The sequence below is a fragment of the Stylophora pistillata genome, chromosome 8 (assembly GCF_964205215.1).
Source record: "Stylophora pistillata chromosome 8, jaStyPist1.2, whole genome shotgun sequence".
NCBI classification, from domain to species: Eukaryota; Metazoa; Cnidaria; class Anthozoa; order Scleractinia; family Pocilloporidae; genus Stylophora; species Stylophora pistillata.
In genome coordinates, this window is record NC_142526.1 from 11806467 (window position 1) to 11830116 (window position 23650).

Here is a 23650-nt window from a genome sequence, read left to right on the forward strand (position 1 = left end):
AATACTTACAGATACTTATACTTGAGACAACTTGTACCAATTGCTGAGCTTGCATCTTGGTCATGCTAGCAAAGAAAAACGACAATTACAACTCACAAATAAAAACAAACATACCTATCTCTAGACCTTTCGCCTACAACAAACATTCAGACTTCAAAAGCTAGTATTCTCTCAAGCATTTGAATAATTACTTAAAAACATACAAAGCGTTGTCTTAAATGTGGACTCAGTGCGAGCACGGCAAAATATGCAAATTGAAGATGTGTCTAGCAAATACACTTCGTACAATTTGAAAGAAAGCTTTACTCACTTTAAAAAGTTATCTTTGCTTCTAAGCAAAAAAGTGACAGATGAAACGAAGAATAACTATATCTTTTAAGTAAGTTTACCTCAGTGGAAGGGAAAAGTATTTATTTTTATTTTTTGTCACGCTAACAGGATCAGTTCTTAGCACCTTCACTTCAAGAAGATAACCCCGGCACTCCAGGAAGTTATTTCCCCATGTAATATCGGTATCTTATTTTTAAAAAAAAAAAAAAACATGGCCAAGGTACTTGTTCTCGTCGGATGAACTGTCCGTCGTTGCTTTATGTGATGTTGGGTTTTAGGATGACTCGTCTAATTATCTGAACATGAGACGGGAGAATACATATATCTGTTTAGACGTTTTGTTGTGTAGTATCGCTGAGTATTTTTACGAGTTGTGCCGTATTTTAACGAGCCCGTAGGGCGACTCAAAACACAAATAACGAGTAAAAATACTCAGCGATACTAAACAACAAAAGGTCTAATATGTCATTTATTATCCAACACGCCAAACTGTTATTTCAGTGCGGGCGAATTTCGCAGATATTTATTTACGGGGAGTCCGTGACAGAAGTATGCGAAGCGGAACGGAATTGGCGCGTTGTTGTGTCGCTGTTTCTATTTTCTTCATTAAATGAAGAAATTTTCTGGTCGTAAAGCTGTTTTTCTTCCTTCGATTCATCTAATGAACTTGGACCTATATTTGCCAGCCATTCTGGCTCCTCGTCGTCGGAAATATGATTCAAATTGTCCGCCACTTTTTTTTTTCGTAACTACAATCCAATTCTTCGCTTGCGCGATACGAGAAAACCTGTTTAACCGGTACTACAATAGACGAGTACAAATACCGCGTGATATTTCTACTCGTTTATGGCGTTATTTGTACTCGTCTAGGTGTAGTTGGATAATAAAAGAGCTAATTGTAATTCTCTTGTAATACTCTTAAATTGTAATACCCTAACAAATGGCGCCTAAACAAACATCTACGAGCACCCTGCAACTAAGCATAACTACAAATTAAAATAAGTTTGGTCTCTCCACTGATTCAAAACGGATTTTTTTTTTACAGTTTCTTGTACTTCTTTTGGCGTCAAAAAGGAATCAAAACCAAACGTACAGAAGAACCATAAAAATCTGATAATTATGCTACTGATTAATACTTACAGATACTAATACTTTAAACAACTTGTACAGGGTTCGTACCCTTTTTCAGAAACAATTTTCCAGGACTTTTCCAGGACTTTTCCAGGCTTCGGATTGATTTTTCCAGGACTCCAAAATTCACCTTAACCCTTTCACTCTCAGAAGAGACAAATAATTATTCATTTCTACTTACTTTAATTTCAACAAATTATCAGACATACAAATGAGAATTATAAGAAAAATATAAAATATGAAGTCCTTTGATTGCACACTAAATTCTCAGAAGTAACATAAAAAATCCGTGGCCGATAGTAAGTAGAATTAATATTCACATCTTGGGATTGACAGGGTTAATCATTTTTGAGCTGTTGAAGCTTTCCATCCAGCTGCTCTTCAATGTCTTTCAAGGCTGCCCTTTTTTCCTTGGCAGATCTTCGCAAACTGTTTGATTTGGCAACCCAAGTAAGGTTTCTTGAATCTTCAGCCTTATCAGCAAATTCATCTGCAGTCTTTAAAAGAGCCTCTACATCAGTTTCAAACTGCCGTTTCTTCTTCTTAAGCACATCGATCTCATCCATTGTCGCCTTTCTTTTAAGCATTTTTTCCTGGGACACTCTAATTCTCTTCTGCTCTTCTAGATAGGAAAGATACTTCTGTCGCACTCCAGCAGATGACATAAGAAGTTGCTTTGAGATTTTTACATTGGCAAGGCCCTCAACTGATTCAATATGATCATGAATAATCCTCTGTGCAATAAATGATCTCTCTGACAGGTTCTCAACTGCCACTTCTTTGTTTACAGAAAAGCCTCTTTCAACTGTGGCTTGACCATGAGACATTAGCAGCAGTAATTCAATGACCCTCCACACTTTCGTCAGTTGCTTATCACCAGCCATGTGTTCATACAACAGTGTGTCAACTCTTGAAGAGGGTTCACTAGGGTCAAAATCTTGAAAGTCAGGATTACCTGCACATTCATCCAGAAACTGTCCAAACTGATATATCACCTCATCACACTCAGCAGCCTTTAATCTGTGGGCTTCCACAAGAATTGCAAGAACTCTTTTCATTTTGTTAACACATCCTTCTTTCTCTGATGCCATTAGCCTTGGATCCAGACAAGACATATTCCTTACCAGTCGATAATTTATTGGTGTTTTGTCAAGCAGTTTAGAAGCTGTTTTTGCAAGAAAATCTTTACATTCCATTCTGAATTGAAGAACTTGCCTTTCACTCAATTTCCCAGACTTTTCTTTCAGCATCTGTTGTGCCACAAAGCCAACATCAACTTTCTGGTAGTCTAACTGCTGTTCTTTATCAGTAGGCTTCAACTTCAGGATCTTCAAAGGAGATGTTGCCTCAATTACAAGTTCACTCTTGATAAACCTATTAAGCAATGATTTCAACAAAGTGTACAAACTAAGACTCATGAATGGCAGCATAGGTCTATCAGTCTGAAATGCTGTGAGAAAAGGATTGATCTGTTTTGCCACTGATGCGAAGAAGGCGATCTTTGCAGGCATCAAGGGATCACAGCAACTACCGCTGATGGTCTCATAAGATTTGGATTTGGGATCAGTAACTTTCTTTGCCTTAACAGCATTAACATATTTGACAATATGAGGCCACACTTCAAGTGCTCGCTCGGCAACTGACACATTCTCCAGCCACCGGTGCTGGCAGAATTTCAGGGGGAATACACTGCTACCAGTTACTTTAATGTAGTCTTCTCTTCGAGCCGGACTGTCTTTAAACAGCCAGTAAAGACTTGAAAGAGTTTTCTGCACCGTCCATCCAGCTGCATCACAACCATCCTTAAAAGCTCCATGCACAATATGTATACCACAACTCCCTGTGTTAAGGAGAGTGCAACTGTAATCCCTCTTCAATTCTTGCTCTACCATTTCATAAAATTTCCAGTTCACCTTAGGCCCATCCATAGAGAGTTGAATTAAATTTCTACAGCTCAAGTCCTCTTTGCAAGAATGAAACTTTTCAAGCATATCTTCTGCACTGGCATGCCCAAGAAATTGTGAATCATAATAGCGAGTTTCAACTTTGTCATGATTCCAAATGCGAACATGGAAATCCATCTGCTTCTTTTGCAGTTCATGATTCAAACTTTCATCAAACAAAAGCACATATCCATTTGAAGATTTGACTTTCTCCTTCAGAAGACTCTTGAAATGTGGTGCAATACCAAAGCAAGAAAGGTAAGAAGCCTTTTTCTCCCCACAGGTAAATTTCTTTGCAATGTCACTGTCTGGAAACATTTGCTGCACTAAGAAGTTTATATCTGCACAGGAATTGTAGGAATAATGACTGCTATTCACCTTTAGGGCCCATCAAACTTCTGCAGTTAAAGTATCATTCCTTGTCACGAACCCCGACATACCTGCTGTTGTACTAGCACCACTACTTGATACAGTCAAAGTAGAGTTACTACTTTCAGTAGCTTTTCGAGGGGCAGTGGAAGAGCAGTTCGACAAAAGGTTTCTTATGTCGCCGGTTGTATTTCTTTGTTGCGTTTCCATAAGATAAATATGCTTCTTTCCCTTTTCGTGGCTTTTCAACGCCGATTCTCCCATGTTTGATACATCAAACGCCTTCATACAAACTTTGCATTTTGCTTTAAACTTGTCAACGTCACGTTCCAGCCACAATTTATAGGAAGCGTTTTCTAACCATCGGTCACTAAAGAAGCATTTCCCAGGCATATTTCGGAATAAAAACGTTTAAAACTAAAGACGCCCATGTACTGATTAGATGTTACAATTCTCCAAGTTACAAAATCATGCATGTATCAAGGTTACTACTGCGCATGAGCTTATGATGATACACGAGCCTTCTATCCATTGTTATACTCGAGCCCGCATGTTATCTAGTCAGTGACAAGATCAGAAGGGACTTTGTAATGAGAAAAAACACGAAAGAGAAATAGTTATGCGGTCAAAACCATAAACGCGAACGATTTAATAATACTCAAGAACATTTGCTCATTTTACTTTTTTGTGAAAATTTTATTACTTTATTCAGTTTAACAGATTTCCAGGACTTTCCAGGACCAGCAGTATTTTTCCAGGACTTTCCAGTCCTGGAAAATGTGATAATAAAATTCCAGGACTTTCCAGGATTTCCAGGACCCGTACGAACCCTGCTTGTACTAATTGGGCTTGCATCTTGGTCATGCTATCAAATAAAAACAATTAATATAATAATTGAAAGCAAACATGCCCCTATCTCGAGACCTTTCATCTAAAACAAGTATTCAGATTTCAAATGCTAGTCTTCTCCCAAGCTTTAAAAAAACACGGTTTCTGTAACATACGGCTTGATGATATTTTTCCAATCAGTGGATGTGTCATCAAATATAATAAACAGCAAAGTTCCTTAACATCATTCCCAAACATCATCCCAAGATCAATAGTAGATCGCAAGGACTATACACGAAAATTTCTTGTTTTAAAGGAAAATCATTATTTTGACACAACTTCAAATTAGGCATGACGGATCAACCATGACAATCCAAACAAACAATATACCAAACCAAACGAAAACAAAAAACAAAACAAAAAAAGTAAGTGTTTTATGCTGTTCTTCAGTAACACTGTGAAATTTAACAAGTAGTATATATCACGGCCTACATTATAGAGTTGAGGTTACATGCGGGAGGTTGCTAAGCACGAAAGAAGGGTAAGAGTCAAGTGGGGCGGTAACCAGGGGGGACTCTAGTTTCTTGAGTGCTTTGCAAACCTCCCAAGCGCATCCATAATGAGTAAGGGCAGAATACCCTGCCACTCATTTACAAGTCATTGAATACGAATGGCCTCTATTGTGAAAAACGAAGATAACACAATGGACGCTATTCTTATTCAATGACATGTAAATGAGTGGCAGGGTATTCTGCAGTTTAGCTCCAGAAAAAAAAACAAGCATTAAGCAGTATACACCCATGGGCAAATGGTGGACACTTACTTGACCGAATCGAGCGCGCGCTGTGCTTTGGTTATGTTATAATATAAATTAGTTTCCATGGATCGGCGAAAGCTTGGAAATTTAGTCTTTACTTTTTCGGTGGCTTATGCTCTTAAGAGTTTATAAAAAATGTTTAATCTGTTATGATCAACCAATTTTATAAAAAAAAAAGTATGGGATCTGCAAGCCCCTGAATAAGTTCGCTTATATTTCATTGGTTTTTCCTTCTCAAGTTTATAACATATTCCCGAAATATCTTTGGTGTTTATGGGTTTTCTGAGCTTCACAGTGACATGTTTTCACGTAAGTTTTGAACATGGTTACTACCTGAATGTCACAACCTATTTGTTAATCAATGACTAACTTTTAACAACTAACAAAAGAAAATCAGTTGCTTACCTCTTCACCAGTACAGTTGTGCTTGATCCTCTGAACTGTGGGCTGCCTGTTGAAATCCTCATCCAATGTTACTCTTGAATACTCCTTATAACAACACTTGGGGGCTGTTGGTTGTGCAACAGGAAGCTCCTGGAATTCAGAGAGTTTTTGCAAGGAAAATAATTCATTTTATCTGAACAACCTAGAAAACAATTACATCTTAATTCATAAGCTATTTAGAGGCAAACAAATCCAAGTTTGCTTGGCAAGGAACATTTCAATAACTTCTTTGATTTCCTGCTCAACATTTTGGTAGAAATTGCAAACTGATACAGGCGTATCCAAAAGGACCTTCAAACTGATACAGGCGTAACCAAAATGACCTTCAAAACAGAATACTAAATTTGGCCAGAACAATTACCTCTCAACAAAGCGAGCCGGGGTCTTCTCATTGCTAATGGAGATTGTTGTCACCATCTGGCTCTCTCCAGCCCCCTTCCTTCCTTCGCTTTTCTCACTCAGATTTCAAACACCTTTCTTTGATTTCCCAATCAAAGTCCTCTCTCTCTCCCCTCTTCCCGCTATTCCACTTCAAGCAAGAAAATGTCAGATAGCTCCACTAACTTTCTGCCGTAGTTTCTGTTCATCTTAGAAATGTTGATCAAGATTTTTTCCTGCATTATAGTAACAGATATCACAGACCTTTGAAATCTTGTGGTCTCCACCAAATTGGAGCTCAATCCTGAACCAGTAAACCCTGAATGATAAGTTGACTCCTTTATAAAGATGCATATAGTCCCATTTTGTGGTATTCCTGGCTCTCTTGGACTAAGTGCCAATTAAGTCATTTGTTCAGATATTAGGAGTTAATTACTATGAGTTAAAGTCACTGTCTGCATGAGCTAGCATTTGCTCAAATTAACTGGATGAAGGTCCAGGTAGAAGTCCATAATTAACACAGAGTGGTAACTCTATGGGTTTTGTTTACCAGTGTTTCATAATGGTACTACTTGTTTGGCTGGATATTTTACGCCAATGTACTCTATTCATTTACATTGTAAAAGTCAATTTAATTATTGTAGTTTATTGCAAGGTTTGAAAGTAGCTGGCTAAAGGTGGTTGACTGGCCGGTAGTTTGAGTCACCTGGCGGCTCCGACTGCCAGCTCTGCTTCAGCTGTATGTGCTCATGACTCAAAAACGAGTTTGGTGAACCAAATTGATAACTTCTGAACTGAATGCAACATGTCCCTATTCATTTTCATACTACTGATCCAGTACCACCTTTAATCTGCAATTGCAAAATTTAAGTGGGTCTAACCACAATAATTATCCTTGTTTGATCTGTTTGTTGATATTCCATCATGAAACCCATTTTAAGATACGGCTGAACAAAGCTATTCAAAACTTAAGTGGGCTATTTGCCAACATACACACACACACAGCGGGCAAATATGTCTAGCAGCCCCAACTCCACATCTCCTAGTTTTTTTCTTAATATTTCTCTCTTTAACTCTTTCTCTGTATGCTCCCTAATTCTGTGCAAGCTAGAGAAAATGTTTTGAGGAGCCCTAATCAAAACTGCATAATTCACATGTGGCTGGTACCGCACTATGTCTTGTTACTTAGGACAAATATAACCTATAAATATAACATGAGCATACACTTGATCTCAATTATCCTTTGCATTCTACATTCCTTCAAATATAATTAATAAGCCCTCCTCTTTCCTAGGGAAACATAAATTATCATTTCAGGAAATGTATCAAATAATGAAGTAAAATTAAGTAGTTACTTTGGTTGGAAAATACAAGCGGACCAAGCTAAGTGAGTTTCACAAAAGTACACAGTTAATCAAATCCTTGCTTTATAGTGAAAGTGTGATCTCCACTACATGAGAGTGATCACCTCTACCTCTGTCACCTTGAGTGATAACAATTAAAATATGATATGCTTTGTCAATCATTTCTCAGGAAGGGGGAGATTATCACACAAAAGCAATGTATGTGATTGACTGTTAAAGTATAAGAGACTACTTCAGGTATGACTTGATGATTTCACACGATAGATGTACCCCTACTTGAACAATGTCAGACTTTGCCATTTTCAGGCTGTACTATATGGCTACAGACCTTGGAGGACTATTTACTTTGGGGGAAAAAGGAATGCAGGCAGGATGGGCAAAGTAATCTGGAAAAAAAATACATACATACTGTTCAGACATAATTACCTGAAGACAGCCATAAAAGATCTTACAATTATAGTAATGCTTCACCCATAACTTGAATTTGAGGTGGATGATCACAATTAAAAACACTGACGACCATAGGGAAGTGGAAGCTAAGGTAACTACGAAAAGAGCCATTCCAGTTCTGCCATTCAGTGACAATGGGGCATGGGATTTCTGGAGCTAGTTGAATTGTAACAAACTTACACGTTGCCCTGAATGAGCCTGACAATACACTGCAAGTGGATCTTGTGGGAGCATGGTAAAACCTGTAAACCACTGAATGAGTCCTGCAAATGCACATGAGAACAACTTAAGAGAACATTGTTCTTACTTAAAAATAGTTATCTTAGGTTCTTTGTAAATAAGAACTAAATTAAATGAAACAATGAATGTGTAATATCAAATTTAAGTTCTTTTGAGTTCAAGTCTTGGCTCCTCCACTTGAAGAGGATAACCCTAGCACATACTCCAGGAAGCCATTAATTTGTCCTTGCAGTATCTGTACATTTTAATATAGACAATTGGAAAGTAGAATGTCAACAAATGAATTTTGTCTGATCAAACACTACATTTTCTGAAAGCTCATATTAATAGAGAACTGTGTCAGACAGTTTAGAGAATTCGTATTTTGATCTTAGGAGTGCAACTGTTTGACCCTGCAACTATAAGATTGACGATTACATTAAGGACAAAGTGGAAGCATGCTTTCTCAAACCACTAGGAGGGGACAAAAAAGATATGAAAGACTTTGTAGGTGGAGTTACACTGTACATGATAGTAAATAACAGGAGTTGGAGTTAAAGAAGAGAGAATCAGAGAGCAAGGATCTATTATGTCCTCTCAGCTAAAAAATCATTGATCCATGATTATTAAGAAATTACCTGCAGGCATACACTGCACTTGTCATGGCCACCCTGTGGTCTAACCCTGCAAGGTCCACTGGAAGAAAGGCAAATAAAATAAAGCTAAAATAAAACTAGAAAATGCAAAAATGACCCCCAACTTACTGATGAATAATTGGAAGATGACATCAATGTTACTGTTTGGGGTTGTACTGGGTAATTTGCAGTGCTAAAAGTTAGAGCATGTCATTACCTTTCAAAGAATAAAATTTTAAACTTTTGATATGTTGGTCAGAGTTGTAATCAAATTTGAAATGAGAATGCATTATAGAATACATAGTGCTCATGAATGGTGAATTTAATAACAAAATACACTTGTGTATGGATTTCTGAGAGGGTGACACTTTTTGGTGTGGCTCAATTGTGAAGCTGTTTCACATTTTCATCTACCAACCTGTATGTACACTTTATGCACCAACTACCTGTATGAGACCAGCACTTTTGCTTATAAAAAAGCCTTACAAGGATAAGACTTTGCTCAGACCATGCCCACCTGGCTTGAAAGCACACTTTAGCTTTTGCTGCTTCAATCCCTTCTAACCAAGCCTGAGGGCTGTTGTGAGTAGAGTTTAATGACTCCACTACAAAAGGACCATAAGTGGTTGTTGGCAGCCCTCCTCCTGCTCCAGTTTCTCTCTCCTACAGGGGAAACAAAGATTTTACAACCCAAATCTCCCAATTCACCTGCAAAAATTAATTACCTCTGATTGCAAATGACTACAGTCTTTCCCCTCATTTCTTATTGTCTGGCCATACATGTCCCTTTATTTGCTAAATCTTGTATCACCAAAATGGTAATTAACCCTTTTAAAAAATTGCAGCCGAATTTATACAATAGGTATACAAATGTTCATTAAAGTATGTCTCAGAGACATTATGTACACACAATACACAAACATACAATAGATTGAATTAAAGTGTACACATTTAAAAAACAAAAACCGTATCAAATAGACAAAAAAAGTACACAACGACCTTGCAGCACAGCATGTAACAAAAGAGGGTACTACCAGATATGCACTATGCCTTAATGAATACAGTCACCAACAGATATTGAAAGTTATCAAAATAATTAGATATCTTTATCAAATGACAACCAATATGTTAGCTCTGAGGGCAAAGAATTAAACTCAACTCAATACCTGCCCAGTCTTTTTCAAGTTTAAGTCTTCCATAAATTTTATTTGGAGCTTTTTACAAGGTAAAAATACTTAATATGAAGTAAAAACCATAAAAATTTTACACTAGATCATCAGGTTAAATAAATGTACAAAAAGCATACTAAAAAGTATACTTTTGGTATAAATAGGCATGTTCAACACTATCTATAGTATTCCATTTTGAAATTTTTACATGAATTGTCAAATAGTGACCTTGAAAAAAGTGACTTGCGACAGTGGAAAGTGTATCCTAGTAAATTCTTCACCACAACAGGTTACAAAATTTCTGGAAAAGCAGACATAAATTGCCAACCTGTAATTTTCCTACCACCCTCATAAAATAATGAAAATAATGTCCTATAACAATTAAAAACAATATGTAAATAAAAACATGTCATCACCTCCCGTTGATGATGACAATAATAACTGGCTTCCTCTACAGCTTCCTTACCTCTCTTTCTCTCTTCTTCCGCACTCTTTCTGCTCGTACTTCACACTCTTTTCTTTCAATTTCCTGACCAAACTGTTCTCTTTCTTCTCTCTCCCTCGGCACTCTTTCCACCAGTGCACAAGCTTCTTCCATGTGCTGTTCCAATTCAACCAGGGAGCTATCTCTGGACTCCACTGACTCTGTGCCATGGTTTCTGTTTGAGAATGAATCCTCAGTTTGGCCAGATTGTTGACTTCCTCCTGTATTGATACCAGATATTAACCCAGAGCTTGAAGAATAATGGGCCCTGCTACGTTCTCTATAGTGTCCAGAAGCCAAATGATCACCAGATGTGTAAACTGCAATGCTACTAGAGTTACCCTCACCAGATGTATTCAAAACATCCCTGTCTACTGTGACTGGCAGAAACTGACTACCTCTGCTTAGTTCTGATCCTGACAAAAGCCTGCTGTCAGATCCATTAACCTCTGCATTAGAATTTACCAAGTTGAAGTCAGTGTTCGAACCATTGTTTCCTACAATGTACACTCCACCAGCCTGAGGGGAAAATGAGGAGTGTGGTGAACAATATGGATCTGGCCTTGAAGCAAATTGACATTCACCAAAGTTTAGTTCAGCTTTGTTTGAGTCAATTAAGTTCAACATGCCATCAATATGAATAGCTCCTTGTAATGAAGGATTCTCAGTAAACATCTTCTCTGCATTAGTGTAATATAAATTTTCATGAAGATGTTTGTCCTCGGAGTGTCTTGCTAAGAAAGCATTGGTCACTCCATGAGCCATAAGTCCAGCAACTTGGGGAGGAACTAAATCTTCCAATGAGTAAAACAAAGAAGATCCTGGGGATCTGTCTGTTTTAGAAAGTCTGTCTCTTGGTCTGGCCCCTACATGTTCCCATTTAATTGACTGACTGCCCACTTGAGAATCAGACTGATCTGTTGCTGTATCCTTTTGAGCAGTGATTCTTGAACCTGAAACATTTTGCCTCTGAGTTGTGTTTCCATAAGGAAGAAAATCTTGATTCATACTATCAAAGTCTTCTGGCATAAAACTATCATGGGCTATATCTGGTAAATTAACTGCACCATCTGTGTCATTAAACTGTCGATGTTTAAAATAGAATTGCCTCTCTGCATCATCACAAAAAGAGGAATCATGTGAGCCCTCTTTGTCCCTTTTGCCATTAGGAGCACATGCTCCTTTCAGCTCTCCACCCTCAAATTGTTCACCTGTAACTGAAGGTGACTGAGACCTCACTTGGTACTCCTCTCCAATACTCGTCGCATCAAATGACTGAGACAAGCTTGAGGCTGAGTCACATCTTTCCTTTGACAAATCCACATCTCCTACAAGCCTTGATTCATTCATGATCTCTGGATGAAAAGTATCAGCAACCACTTCACTATTATTGTTAAATGGGTGTAAATTAGAACTGTTGCAAAGTTGGACCTCTCCCTCGGATTTAATGTTGTCAAAAATGTCTTCCCTTTCTTTCACTTCATCAGATAGTTTACCATCAACACTTGAAACACTTTCAGACACTTCATTCTGTTGATTGCTGTCTTGAGGTGGATAGGATTCCCCTCTGTATGATTCATCACCATTGTGAAAAGGTACAGCAAGTTTCTCTACAAGATCAAAACGATGGATTCTTCTCAGAAGATCTCTGACAAAGGAACAGGAAAATTCCCCTTTTTTTTCCAATTCATCAAACAAGTTGGAACCCTCCCTGATTCTGGCAAGTCTGAAGCTATTCAATTTGGGTTGAACAAGAGTTTTGATTCTGCTTAATTCCAATTCTGATAGGGAATGCGAGATCTCTTGAAGTCTTTGTTGAAGCAAGAAACCTGCAAAAGAAAAGGCACACAAAATACAATAAGTATAATATTTTTGTCAGAAGAGCAGGTATTTTTCTCTCATTCATATCAACACATGCATCAGAATAGTATAACAGATGCATGTATACCATAAAAACTTTAAACCAGTTTGAAAATTCTAAACCAGTTTAAAATTTTGAAACCAGTTTAAAAAAAATTAAACCAAAGGTAAAATTTGAACCACAACATATTTTGCATAAATTACCATTGTTTCCTAATGACCCACATTCTTTCTTAAATATCACTTAATTCCCACCCAAGCAATGTCCCGCGTCAATTTCTTCGCAACCTATACTTTTGTGCGGATAGGTATCATTGGTAAGGATGCTGCAAACGTTTATAGTCTTTTGTTCTGATTGGCGAAAATAATAGCAAAATATATTTGGTGATTATGACCATCTATATCCCACTATTTTGAATTTTACTGCAGAAGCCATTTATCACTCAGTGACCTAAAACTGTATATGGTGGGGAAAATTAACAGCAAAATTAGTGAGTCTCAGTAGTCATTTATGCTACAAAGATGCCAAAAAGATTTTGAGTGACTAGTTTGTGATACAAAGTGTGCAATGCAATGTCATGCTTCCATACACATCTGAAAATTGACCAACAAGCATTCAAAATGGTTGGCATGTTTTTTCAGAGTGAACAGAGAAAAGAGTCAGTTGTTGGCCTGGGTTATTTGGACAACCCAGACATTCCATGTGGTTTTATGTTAAATCAAGAAGGTTGTTACCTGATTTGTCTAATAGACCTCTACCATCAGGTTGTTTAAGATCTGCACATGAAAATGCCTGCTGTGCCCCTGTAGCTCTACCATGTTCACTGGAGGGCTCACAAATCTTTTTACAGCGCATTTCTTTGCTTTCTAGAAACAATTGTTTCCCTACTTCAGCTTGAAGATCTTCATTCTTCTCTTCACAGAGCTTTAACTTCTCCTTCAATTGTTTTAATTCTTCTCTTAGTTCATAACATTGAGCTTGGTGGAACTCAACTTCATTTTGCAATTCACAGATAAGGCTGCTATTATTGGTAATGGTGCCTTTACCATTCTCTCTTTCAGCTGTTGCAAATACTTTTAAGATCTCCTGCCTGATATGTTGAACTAGGGTCAAATCTGCAAAAGAGAGAAATCAAAATCATTTAATTCTTCCTTCCACACAATTAATTCACACAATTCAGCACCTTTCCAAAAGAGATGACCTGATCAGCCGCGCAGTGTTATTTTAGTATGACACTCGCAGCTGATTACATTGATGTTCAAAACTGGACAAGAAAAGTCCCCAGTGAGATCTTACAAGGGTTATCTTAAAGCCAAGTAAGAAAGGGAGGAAAGTCATGCAAACTAGAAAGTTGACAATGATACCAATTACTGCTCTGCATGTTTTCAATATTGACAAGAAAATGCCTGAGAATATTTGAAAGCACGAGGTAAAAAGAGTTTAGTATCTAACTAGTCTAGTACTAGGTAGAAACTGTAACTATCTAGGAGACATAAAAATTCAAAAACAAGAAAGTAGCAATTAATTAATCATGTAATCATGCATATTGTGTTAAAATTTTGTTTTCCCAGAATTTGTTAGCCAAAATCTATGAAACATCAAGCAACATGTTTTCCAGTTACCAAATCACCTATAATTTTGCATTGTCAACACCCTTATAGATCTTAGATGCAGCGCCTTCAAAAATGTTCATGGTGAAACCATGAGTCAAAGTTGACTAGTACACACTACAATATCAAAAAAGCTGCCAGTAACAGCTTTCTTAACTGTATTATGCTAGGCACCTCTTAGGATAAAATGATAACATGGGCGAGGATTATCATTGGAAAATAGGGTAGGACGTTAAAAGTAAAAATAAACAGCAACTTACAACCAAAATCTTAAAACGCATATACAACTCATGAAACTGACACTGCTCACTTAATATCAAGTACAATTTTTCTGTAGACATTGAGGGAGGAGCTGCACCTCTTTTTTCCAATATTTTCCAACCAAATGAGGGGTGCACTTAATCTGCTAAAAGATTTGGAAAATGTGCCACAAATTTGCATAGAGTTAAATTTTTAAGGCTGATTAGCAACCTAACAAGAACTTCATAAAAATATACCAAGGTACTTATCGATCATCACTTTTGCAAGTTTGGTGGCTCCTAACAAAGCTGCTTATATATCATGTCCATAAAAATGTGTGTTTAACCTTTTCCATAATAAGAAACTTTTTAACCAGTTGAAGGCCACCTTTGAGTAGCTCGATCAACACTACTCTACAAAGAATTTCCATTCCATTGTAAAGCTGTTTACAGTGTTGCCCATGAAAATGTTTGTGTCAGCAAATAAATGCCTGATCAAATGCCTGGTCACTAAGCTACCAACAACCCAACAAACAAACTAAAGATAAATTCTGACTTGTAGTTTTAATTTAAATGCATTTGAAAATCTGACAGGAATGAATAAAATACTGGCTGACTAACACCAGAGTAAGTTCAAACATAAGTCACTATATTTATCATGTCCATATATACTACCTGATAGTTAATATTATAGGTAAGGATTGAAACTTATGCTGTTCACAATGTTAGAGAGTTTTTGCACATGTACATTTGATAAAGCAACCAATATCAAGCAGGTTTCTCAAGATTGCACCTGTGATTTCTTCTAATTTCTTCTCTAAAACTTTTCTTCCAAACTCAGGATGTGGCTCATCTGTTAGTGTGGTTTAGGAATTTATGGTAGCATAAATGTCAAAAAGCAACTGAAGTAACACTGAAACTTAAGCTGATTGCTTTTGTTACTTTGTGAGCACATTACACAACCTTCTCATAGTAATATCATGACTTTCATAGTGAGTGACGGACATGCACATTGTGGGGATCAGAAAAGTATGGAACACAAGAAATCTATATGTACTTCATATAGTGAGTATTGTATGAAGATTGATTAAAAAGGTTATTTTTGTACCATTTAAGTTACTTATACTTTATATTTCATGACGAGAATTCAAGGATAAACTACTACTACAACTTCAAGGGAAGTGACAGAGATTTCTAAAACAATTTTCTTGGTAAAATTCGACATTTAGCCAACACCACAATCGACTGATTAATATCCAAGTCTACAATTCTACATTTTGTTTATACTGCTATCATCTGCCATGGCTGGTAATGTTCTGCCTCTATTTCCTCCTTTCTCTGTGCATGAGGACAATTCTTCCATAGATCCTCAATGGAAAAAGTGGTTCAAAAGCGGATTTGAAATATACTTGGCAGCCCATGCTGTGAAAAACCCAACTCGGAAATGAGAGCTGTTATATATTATGTTCTGCCAGAGAAGGGAGTGATATATTTGAACACTTCTACAAATTGGGTGTGGGGACCCCAACAACAACATGAAGCACTTGAATCTCTAAAGGCTAGCAGGGTGACACGTCCTGATGTGATGGAATACTTCGACCCACAGCTCAAGTCGGAATAATAGTTGTAGATGCCAGCCCTGTTGGCCTGAATGTCATCACCAATGCAAGTGGTTCACTCACTGACTGCGAGAGTTGCTACAGCCAAATCAAGAGAGAGGACCTGGCAACAGTGTGGGTTAATTGTCAAACACTTCCACTTTTACCTTCATGGATCAACCTTGCAGATCATTACAGACCACTGGAAACAATTTTCAACAAGCCCACCTGTAAAGCAACTGAAAGATTGGAAAGGTATAAATACAGCTGCACCTACAGCCATAAAAATTCAGAGTTGTTTACAGACCTGGAAAGTGTAGAAAACCCTGCAGACTACATGAGTTGTCATCCCGTACATAATTCGACAATTAGTAGCTCTTGAAACATTGCATCATCAGACAGTCCCTGACTTGCTCACAGTGGCCATCAAGGTGTGGTTAAAACAAAGTCCCTGCTGAGAGAAACTATGTGGTTCCCTGGGATGGACAAGATGGTTCAGGAGAGGATCAGTCAATGTATACCATGCCAGACAGCTAAATATGTCTCCTCTGCCACATGGTCCTTGGCAGGAACTTTCCGTTGATTTCTGTGGTCTTTTCACTAATGGCGATTACTTACTGGTACTAGTAATTGATGACTATAGCAGGTATCCAGAGGTAGAAATTCTGAAGTCAACCTCAGTTAAGGCAGTAATTCCCCATCTTTGCCAGGCAAGGGATTGCAAATGTGGTAAGAACAGACAACAGTCCTCCTTTTGACAGCCAGGAATTCCAGCTAGCTAGTCCTTCTCTACTCACTTTGGATTCAGACACCACAGAATGACATGGGCATGGCCGAAGGCCAATGGAGAGGCAGAGAGACTTATGCAAACCCTTGAAAAAGTCATAAGGATTGCTACCATTGAATATAAGAGTTGGAGGCAAGAGCGTTTCACTTTCCCGCAACATTACAGAGCAACTCCCCATGGTACAACAGCAAAGTCACCTTCCAAGCTTCTTCATGGAAGGAAATTGAAATCTATATTGCCTATGCTGATCAAGCATTAGAGCAGGACTCACCAGAAGTCAGGCAGACAGATGTTATAAACAGAAAGAGCAGATAAAAGTGTATGTAGATAAGTGTCACCATGCAAATTAAAGCTTCTGATCTAAAGGTTAGTGACAGAGTACTGATCAAACAACCTAAACAAAACAAGATGTTAACACCTTTCAACCCATAGCCTCTTGAGATAACAGAGAGAAAAGGGGCTATGGTAACAGCTCAGAATGCAGAGAGATCAGTGACAAGAAATGCGTCATTCTTCACCAAGATTCCTTCAAACACACATGCATCAACAATGAGCAGTGGTGATGATGATTGTGAGAACTGTCTGACTCAGGATATGAGCAATGCTGAGTCAGATGTGAATCCAAGGAGATCATCACGCATCAGAAGAACTCCAGACTATCTGAAGGACTATATCACATAACTATTAATCAGAACTGTGTGCAGACAATGACTTGGACTTAATTATGAACTTGGTATTAGTTGATATTTGTCATATTTTTGTTAGCTGTTTTTGTTAGAAGAAGGGAGGGATGTAAAATCGTAACTTTCACATTGCATGACAGACATGCACAGCGTGGGGATCCGAAAAGTACAGAACAAGGAATATGTATGCACTCAGCGAGTATTATATGAAGTAACAAAGGCTACTTTTCTGCCATTTAAGTTACTTATATTTAATATTCACAGGCTTTCAGATTCTTAAAGAAGAAATTAAAACAGCAGTCTGAGATGCAACTGTTTTCATTACCATGACAATTGCAAAATTTTGCAGAAAAAATTGCAGATTAGGTGACCTTGCTTGATAATCATACTACAAGCTGTAACACTTTATCACTTAGAACACATAATTTTCTTGAGAGATAAAAACTCAAAATTTGCAGGAGGTCTTACTTAAAATAGTACAAAACATCTACCTCTGTGAAGGTGTAGTCTGATCGTCCGGGTGAGTGTAGTCCTGAGAAGGACTGTTGTCGGTGGCAGTGACTGACGTTTCGACAACCTGTGCGGAAGTCATCATCAGAGTCAAGTGAGTGATTGTTGTCAGTAGAATGTTCTTATTCCAGTTCGTGTGAAATGATCGGTTGGTTTTGCCGTGATGTTATTGGCTGTAAGACTCAAGTGACGTAAGTCGTTCGTGATTGGTCTGTTTCGGTCTGTCGGTAAAGCTAGGTTGTTCTTTTTCGGTCGTTTGTGATGTTTATGTCGTGAATGAGTCGTTTGTATGGGGCGGGTAGTTGTTGACATCTGTTTAGGGGAGTCTGTTCTAAGTTAGTAAACCAGCTTTCCAGAGTCAGTCGTTGAAAATAGTCAGTGCTGTAGGTTAGGCATTGCGCAGAGTCCCAGTCAATGTTGTGGTTGGTAAGTCGATGGTGTTCAGCAATGTGATTGCTGACATCACCTTTCCTCGTCGCCCGTCTGTGTTCAGTCAGTCTTGTTGTGAGGTTTCTGCCAGTCTCACCGATGTAGGAGGCTTGGCAGTCGGAACAATTGATCTTATAAATCGTTCCCTGTCTGTTCCTCGGTTCGTCTTTGTCTTTAACGTTGGTTAGTAACTGACGTAGTGTGGTGATGGGTCTGTGGGCGACGCGGATATTGAAGGGTAGTAAGATGCGCGAGATGTTTTCAGACATACCTTTTATGTACGGTATGGTTGCTGTAGTCGTAGGGGTTGCGGTGTCGTTTGTTTCGGTAGTGGTAGTGGGTCGGTGAGTGTTTCGTCGGATGAAGTCGTTGTTGTAGTTGTTCTTCGTAAAAACACGGTGAAGGTATTTGTTCTCGTCGGATAAGCTGTCTGTCTACCTCTCCTTTCTTTTTTTCTGGCAACCATAGAGTTGCCTATCATGTCCCCAAACGAAAACTTTAAAAGAATTGAGATTAGAGCCTTTCAGGGTTTTTAATTTCCCAAGATTCAGATGCAAACATGGCACAAGCTTTAAACTGTCAACAAGCCAAACTACCATGGTGGCTAAAGACAATCACTTCATTGTTATCTAAAAAAAAGTGTATTAATGAACTCTAAGGTTTACAGCAAATACAAATATAATAATAATAAATAATAACAAATATTTGTAAATACAAATACAATAATTAAAAATATTTGATAATGTTAGTTATTATTAAATAAATAATACAAATACAAATATCCATTGGCCTATGACATCTGAAAAAGAAGTTAACCAAAAAGAATAGACCAGAAGGAAAGATTGCAAAAAGGCCAGAGATTTGAAAGTTATGCCTGCTCAGATATTAATCTTGGCAAAGCGCTATATTTCTATAACGTAATGCTAGGCTAACTTCCAAGTGAGGAGATTCATTGCATTTCACTTGGTAACCACATACAGTTCCCATGAAATAGCCTGTTTTCACTCAAATCTGTCAGAGCTATTGTAGTGCATTTAGAAGAATGACAAATTACAAACTAAATGTTGGCAGAACTCTGTAATGGACATCAACAATTCATCATTTCAAAAGGTCAGGCAAAATCACTTTCATAATGTGGCAACAAATGAAGAAATTTCACCATTGGAAAGTTAAGATCTAAAGGTAATAAGGCCAAAAATTGGAATATAACTGCATGTCATTAGAAATGAAATTACCGTGGTAACATCACTGATCTAAAAACTGACACCAAAAACAGAAGTCTTGTTACAATGTTAGCTGAACTGGTGAATCTCCGGAAGGAAAACTTTGAGATAAATTATCTCTTTAGGTTTCCTCTTATAACTCCCTCTCTGCAGAGTGAAGGAGGGGGGGAAGGTTATTCATTAATACTCTGGGGAGTCAATGTTAAAACTTTAGTTTCTTGGTTCAATAAAGTAGATCTTGTTCGAAGTACATGGATACTAAAAGACGTACATCAAAAAGTACCAATGTATATAAAAATTGAGTACACCAAACACTATATTACATGATTATGTTGAATGAATCATCACCAACCTCCTTTTTCTATTTTATGACTGCAGTCAACTCCAGCCCATTCCATAATCTCTCTGACAATCTCTGTTAATTTTTCAACAGGAGGTGCCATCTAAGAAATCAATGACATCAATAGACAACTATTCTGTCATATAAGTTTTTCACATTTCACAAGTATAAAATCCTTATTCACTGTAGTTTTCAAAGACCATGAAACTATCACACAGTATCTAACAAGTGACACATTCCTTTGGATTGGTAATGTGATGATCTCCTTAAAGCCTCAACATCTCCCCTCCCTCCCCTCCCCCCACCCTGAGAAACCTACATGTATTGAACTGAATTCCTGCTTTGGGATGGGGAATTTGAACCTTGCATGGGCGGGGTGGGGCATTTTAACCAGAAGTGTTCAGACTTTCCACCGTAAAACATGTTTTAATGGAATAGTTTAAAGGTGGAGAGTCTAATTTCACGAGAAACTGGCTTAGAAAGACAATTCTACATAGTACAGTGATGATTACAACCCAAAAGCCTAACAACAGCACCAACATGCAACTTTGGTCATTTTTACAACATTCGTTGTAAAAACGAAGAATCTTTGAATATTGTTTAGCGCATTCGAATGCACTTTAGCCACATCAGCAAATCTTCAAAATATCAAATGCCCAAAGGATTGCCCCCAGCAGGAGGCAGGGACATCAAAGCTTCAAATTTATCTGGAATAATGATAATTTAATATAATATTGTGTAAATTAACATTGGGATATAGAATATTCCATTACATTGGAGTACCTGTCTGGAAACTCTAAATAAAAATTTTAGTTATATATTTCATTGATGGCATCCATCATCCTTGAATGTGAAACCCCGAAAACCATAAAGAACAAAACTATTTTGTTAATATCAATATCATTCTGTTTGGGGAAAGAGCCCACCATATAATTTAGGTGTGCACAAGCAGGGCTGTGGTCTAGCAGCACCCAGGGGCCCTTTGCACCTTACTTTTGCTCTTGGGTGACTCAGGAATCTTAGTTTTCTTATAGAAAGCATAAACTGGACACCGTGGATTTCAAAGTTTCAGAGCACTGGGCTCCCTTCAATTTTTCTTAGAACACAGCCTTAACGAGAATTTAATAAAATTGTTGCCTCTTTACCTTCGATTGTTAACTAGGTGTTTGTTATGATTCAAGACAGTCGGTCTGGGTACTCCTTGCAAGATAAAAGCGTTCCAATATCAGGTTACCTAAAATATGATTACCGGTAAGCACACACTTAATAAAATTATTTTGATCATCGTCAGTGGATCAGGTCTAAAGGACACATTTAAGAATATAATGATAATCGAAGTACTTCTCTTCGCAGGTAAATCCGCATTCAGTGTGTTGATTGTTTCTAAGCTTTCCATTCACCTCTGATGTCTTTCGGTGCTTATAATGCTCATTCTTCTTAGGTGTGTGGATTATGCCAAACGATTTCATAAGATTAAATAAAGTTTACTCACCCAAGTCTAGGTTCTAAAATTAAATCTGTATGAATGAACGGGTGATAAATAATATCATTTACACCGAAGTTCGATGACACTCTCGGTGCCAATACGAAGTCAAAGATATTATACATTTACCATTTTCAGTAGTGTTTATGACTACAACGAACGTGTTTAAACAATTTTAGTTCAATTTGTACGCTTTACTTACCTATGATTGACATCATGTGAAAATGATGTAATTCGAGACCTTGTGGTGTTGTTGCTGTTGTTTGGTTTTGGTTTTAGTCGCCATTTTTGTTTAATGTAAAGATTCGTTTGGAATCTACGGTGGCTCTCAAGGGCCATTCACCTACAAAAATTTTCATGACTTTATCGCGCGATAAGTGTTGCTAAGTCCATTCATTCAAAAAATTTGCAATCAACATTATCGCGCGTTAGATAAACGTATCGCGCGATAGAACTACTTATCGCGCAATAGAACAACTCATCGCGCGATAGAGTGTTCTATCACGCGATAGAACAACTTATCGCGCGATACAACAACTTATCGCGCGATAGATCAACTTATCCCGAGATAGATAACCCATTGACACTTACGTGTAACACGTGCCGACGAAAAGTCAAAATTTTGGAGAAACCAAGAAGGCAAACACAATGCGCAGTAAATTTTTAAAAATCAGCTGTGATCGAAGCCAGGCGGCTGTTCGTGTCCTCAGTAAAACGTTGAAACGTTTGTGGACATCACAGTCCTTTTTAAACAAGACACACCGACCGAAGCAATCGGCTTGGTAACCTCGTCATGTTGCCAAACTAAGACTCGCAGCGGGGTACTAGACCTCAACTTGTCAACAAAACTTCTTGTAAAACCCGGGGTCCCCTCAGGTTTAGTACCCCCGCGAGTCTTGGTTTGCCAACATGACGAGGTTACCAAGCCAATTTCAACAGTCGTTGTGTGTGTGTCGTGTTTAAAAAGGACTCGGATGTCTACAAACGTTTTAACGTTTCACTGAGGACACGAACAGCCGCCTGGCGTCGATCACAGGGCTGAGATTGTGTGGCTAGAGAATCGAAATGAGAGGTCAACCTTTGCTCCTGAATTCTGCGGTGGATTTGTGGCCGTGGGTACATTTTACCTCAGGATTTTTTACTTCGTTCGGGAGGCTGTCTGGACAGAAGTTTTCGGCCTTGTCTTCTCTTTAAGAAGAGAAAACCAGGATTAAAAAAAACCGATTAAATCAAGTGAAATCGGTAAAATAACGACACCAGGAGCAAGCAACATACGTATGGAATAAGGTAAGTCATTTTTATTTAATATTTTCACTTTTAACTATCTCTATGGCTATCTTGTAGAAAATCCCATACAAATCCTTATAAATCGATATGCAAATTATATTCCTTGTGTGGTTCTCAAAGAGAGCTTAGCACGTGGTCACATCTATAGCAATATGGTGGACCAAGTTTCGAAGGTGAGTAATTGTCCACGAAATAAAGACTTTTATTCTAGATTTTTGAGCAAGAGACGGTAATCTTTGGATTAAATTAAATTATATTTTTATGCTATCTTAGTAAGTGGGGTTAAAGATATGAGAGGGACTTTATTGCTCTATATTTGAAAGATTGTTTATGAATATGTGTAGGGATACGTTTTTAAACTATATAAGGTGAAAGATTGTTTATGAATATATGGCGTAGAAAGCATAGAAATATAAGTTAACCCAAAGATTACCATCTCTTGCTCAAAAATCAAGAATAAAAGTCTTTATTTCTTGGACAATTACTCACGTTCGAAACTTGGTCCGCCATGTTGCTATGTGACCACGTGCTAGTGGTCGTGGGGCCATGGGAGCTAGTAATAAAATTACCTCGCGATAGTATTATCTATCGCGAGATAAGTTGTTCTATTGCGCGATAATGTTGATTGCAAATTTTTAAAATGAATGGGCTTAGCAAAACTTATTGCGCGATAAAGTCATGAGAATTTTTGTAGGTGGATGGCCCTTGAGAGCCACCGCAGGATTCAAATACAGTCCTCACACATCAAAGAATGTTTGGTCAATGTAGAGATCACTTTAGGTGACAATTTTCATACTTGTTTCGGTTACAAAAACTTTTTTGCGCAACTGAAACAATACATGGTCGAAATTTTTACCTTCAAATGTCTTTACCCCGACAGGGAACGAAAAACAAGAACATGGCTTCTTCACTTACCTAGCAACTAAATACAGGAATGGCTCTGACCTGTAATTGGATGATAAAAATAGTAAAAGTTAATAAGTTACATCTTAACTCCATACAGGAATGGCTCTGACCTGTAATTGGATGATAAAAATAG

General features: G+C 37.8%; 2 protein-coding genes across 7 annotated transcripts in view; one reads left to right on the forward strand and one right to left on the reverse strand.

Moving 5' to 3' along the window:
* LOC148724991 (uncharacterized) overlaps positions 1-23650 on the forward strand; it is a 312950-nt gene that overhangs the window by 70397 nt on the left and 218903 nt on the right. The gene's annotated exons all lie outside the window — the stretch shown is intronic.
* LOC111328775 (uncharacterized) lies at positions 9-22111 on the reverse strand. Of its 6 annotated transcripts, none has more exons than XM_088731726.1 (12): positions 21916-22111; positions 21527-21667; positions 20987-21075; positions 19854-19944; positions 13157-13537; positions 10544-12390; positions 9426-9571; positions 8912-8969; positions 8235-8317; positions 6224-7990; positions 5824-5952; positions 9-65 (listed from the first exon to the last, which is right to left on the reverse strand). In XM_088731726.1, exons 4-10 carry the CDS (start codon positions 19942-19944, stop codon positions 7942-7944), a joined length of 2655 nt encoding a protein of 884 aa, XP_088587852.1. In that variant the 5' UTR covers positions 20987-21075; positions 21527-21667; positions 21916-22111; the 3' UTR covers positions 9-65; positions 5824-5952; positions 6224-7941. The 6 variants fall into 6 exon arrangements, with proteins under 6 accessions (XP_088587852.1, XP_088587851.1, XP_088587848.1 ...); XM_088731725.1 differs by lacking the exon at positions 9-65 and adding an exon at positions 4449-4638 and having other exon boundaries at positions 20987-21041; XM_088731722.1 differs by lacking the exon at positions 9-65 and adding an exon at positions 4449-4638.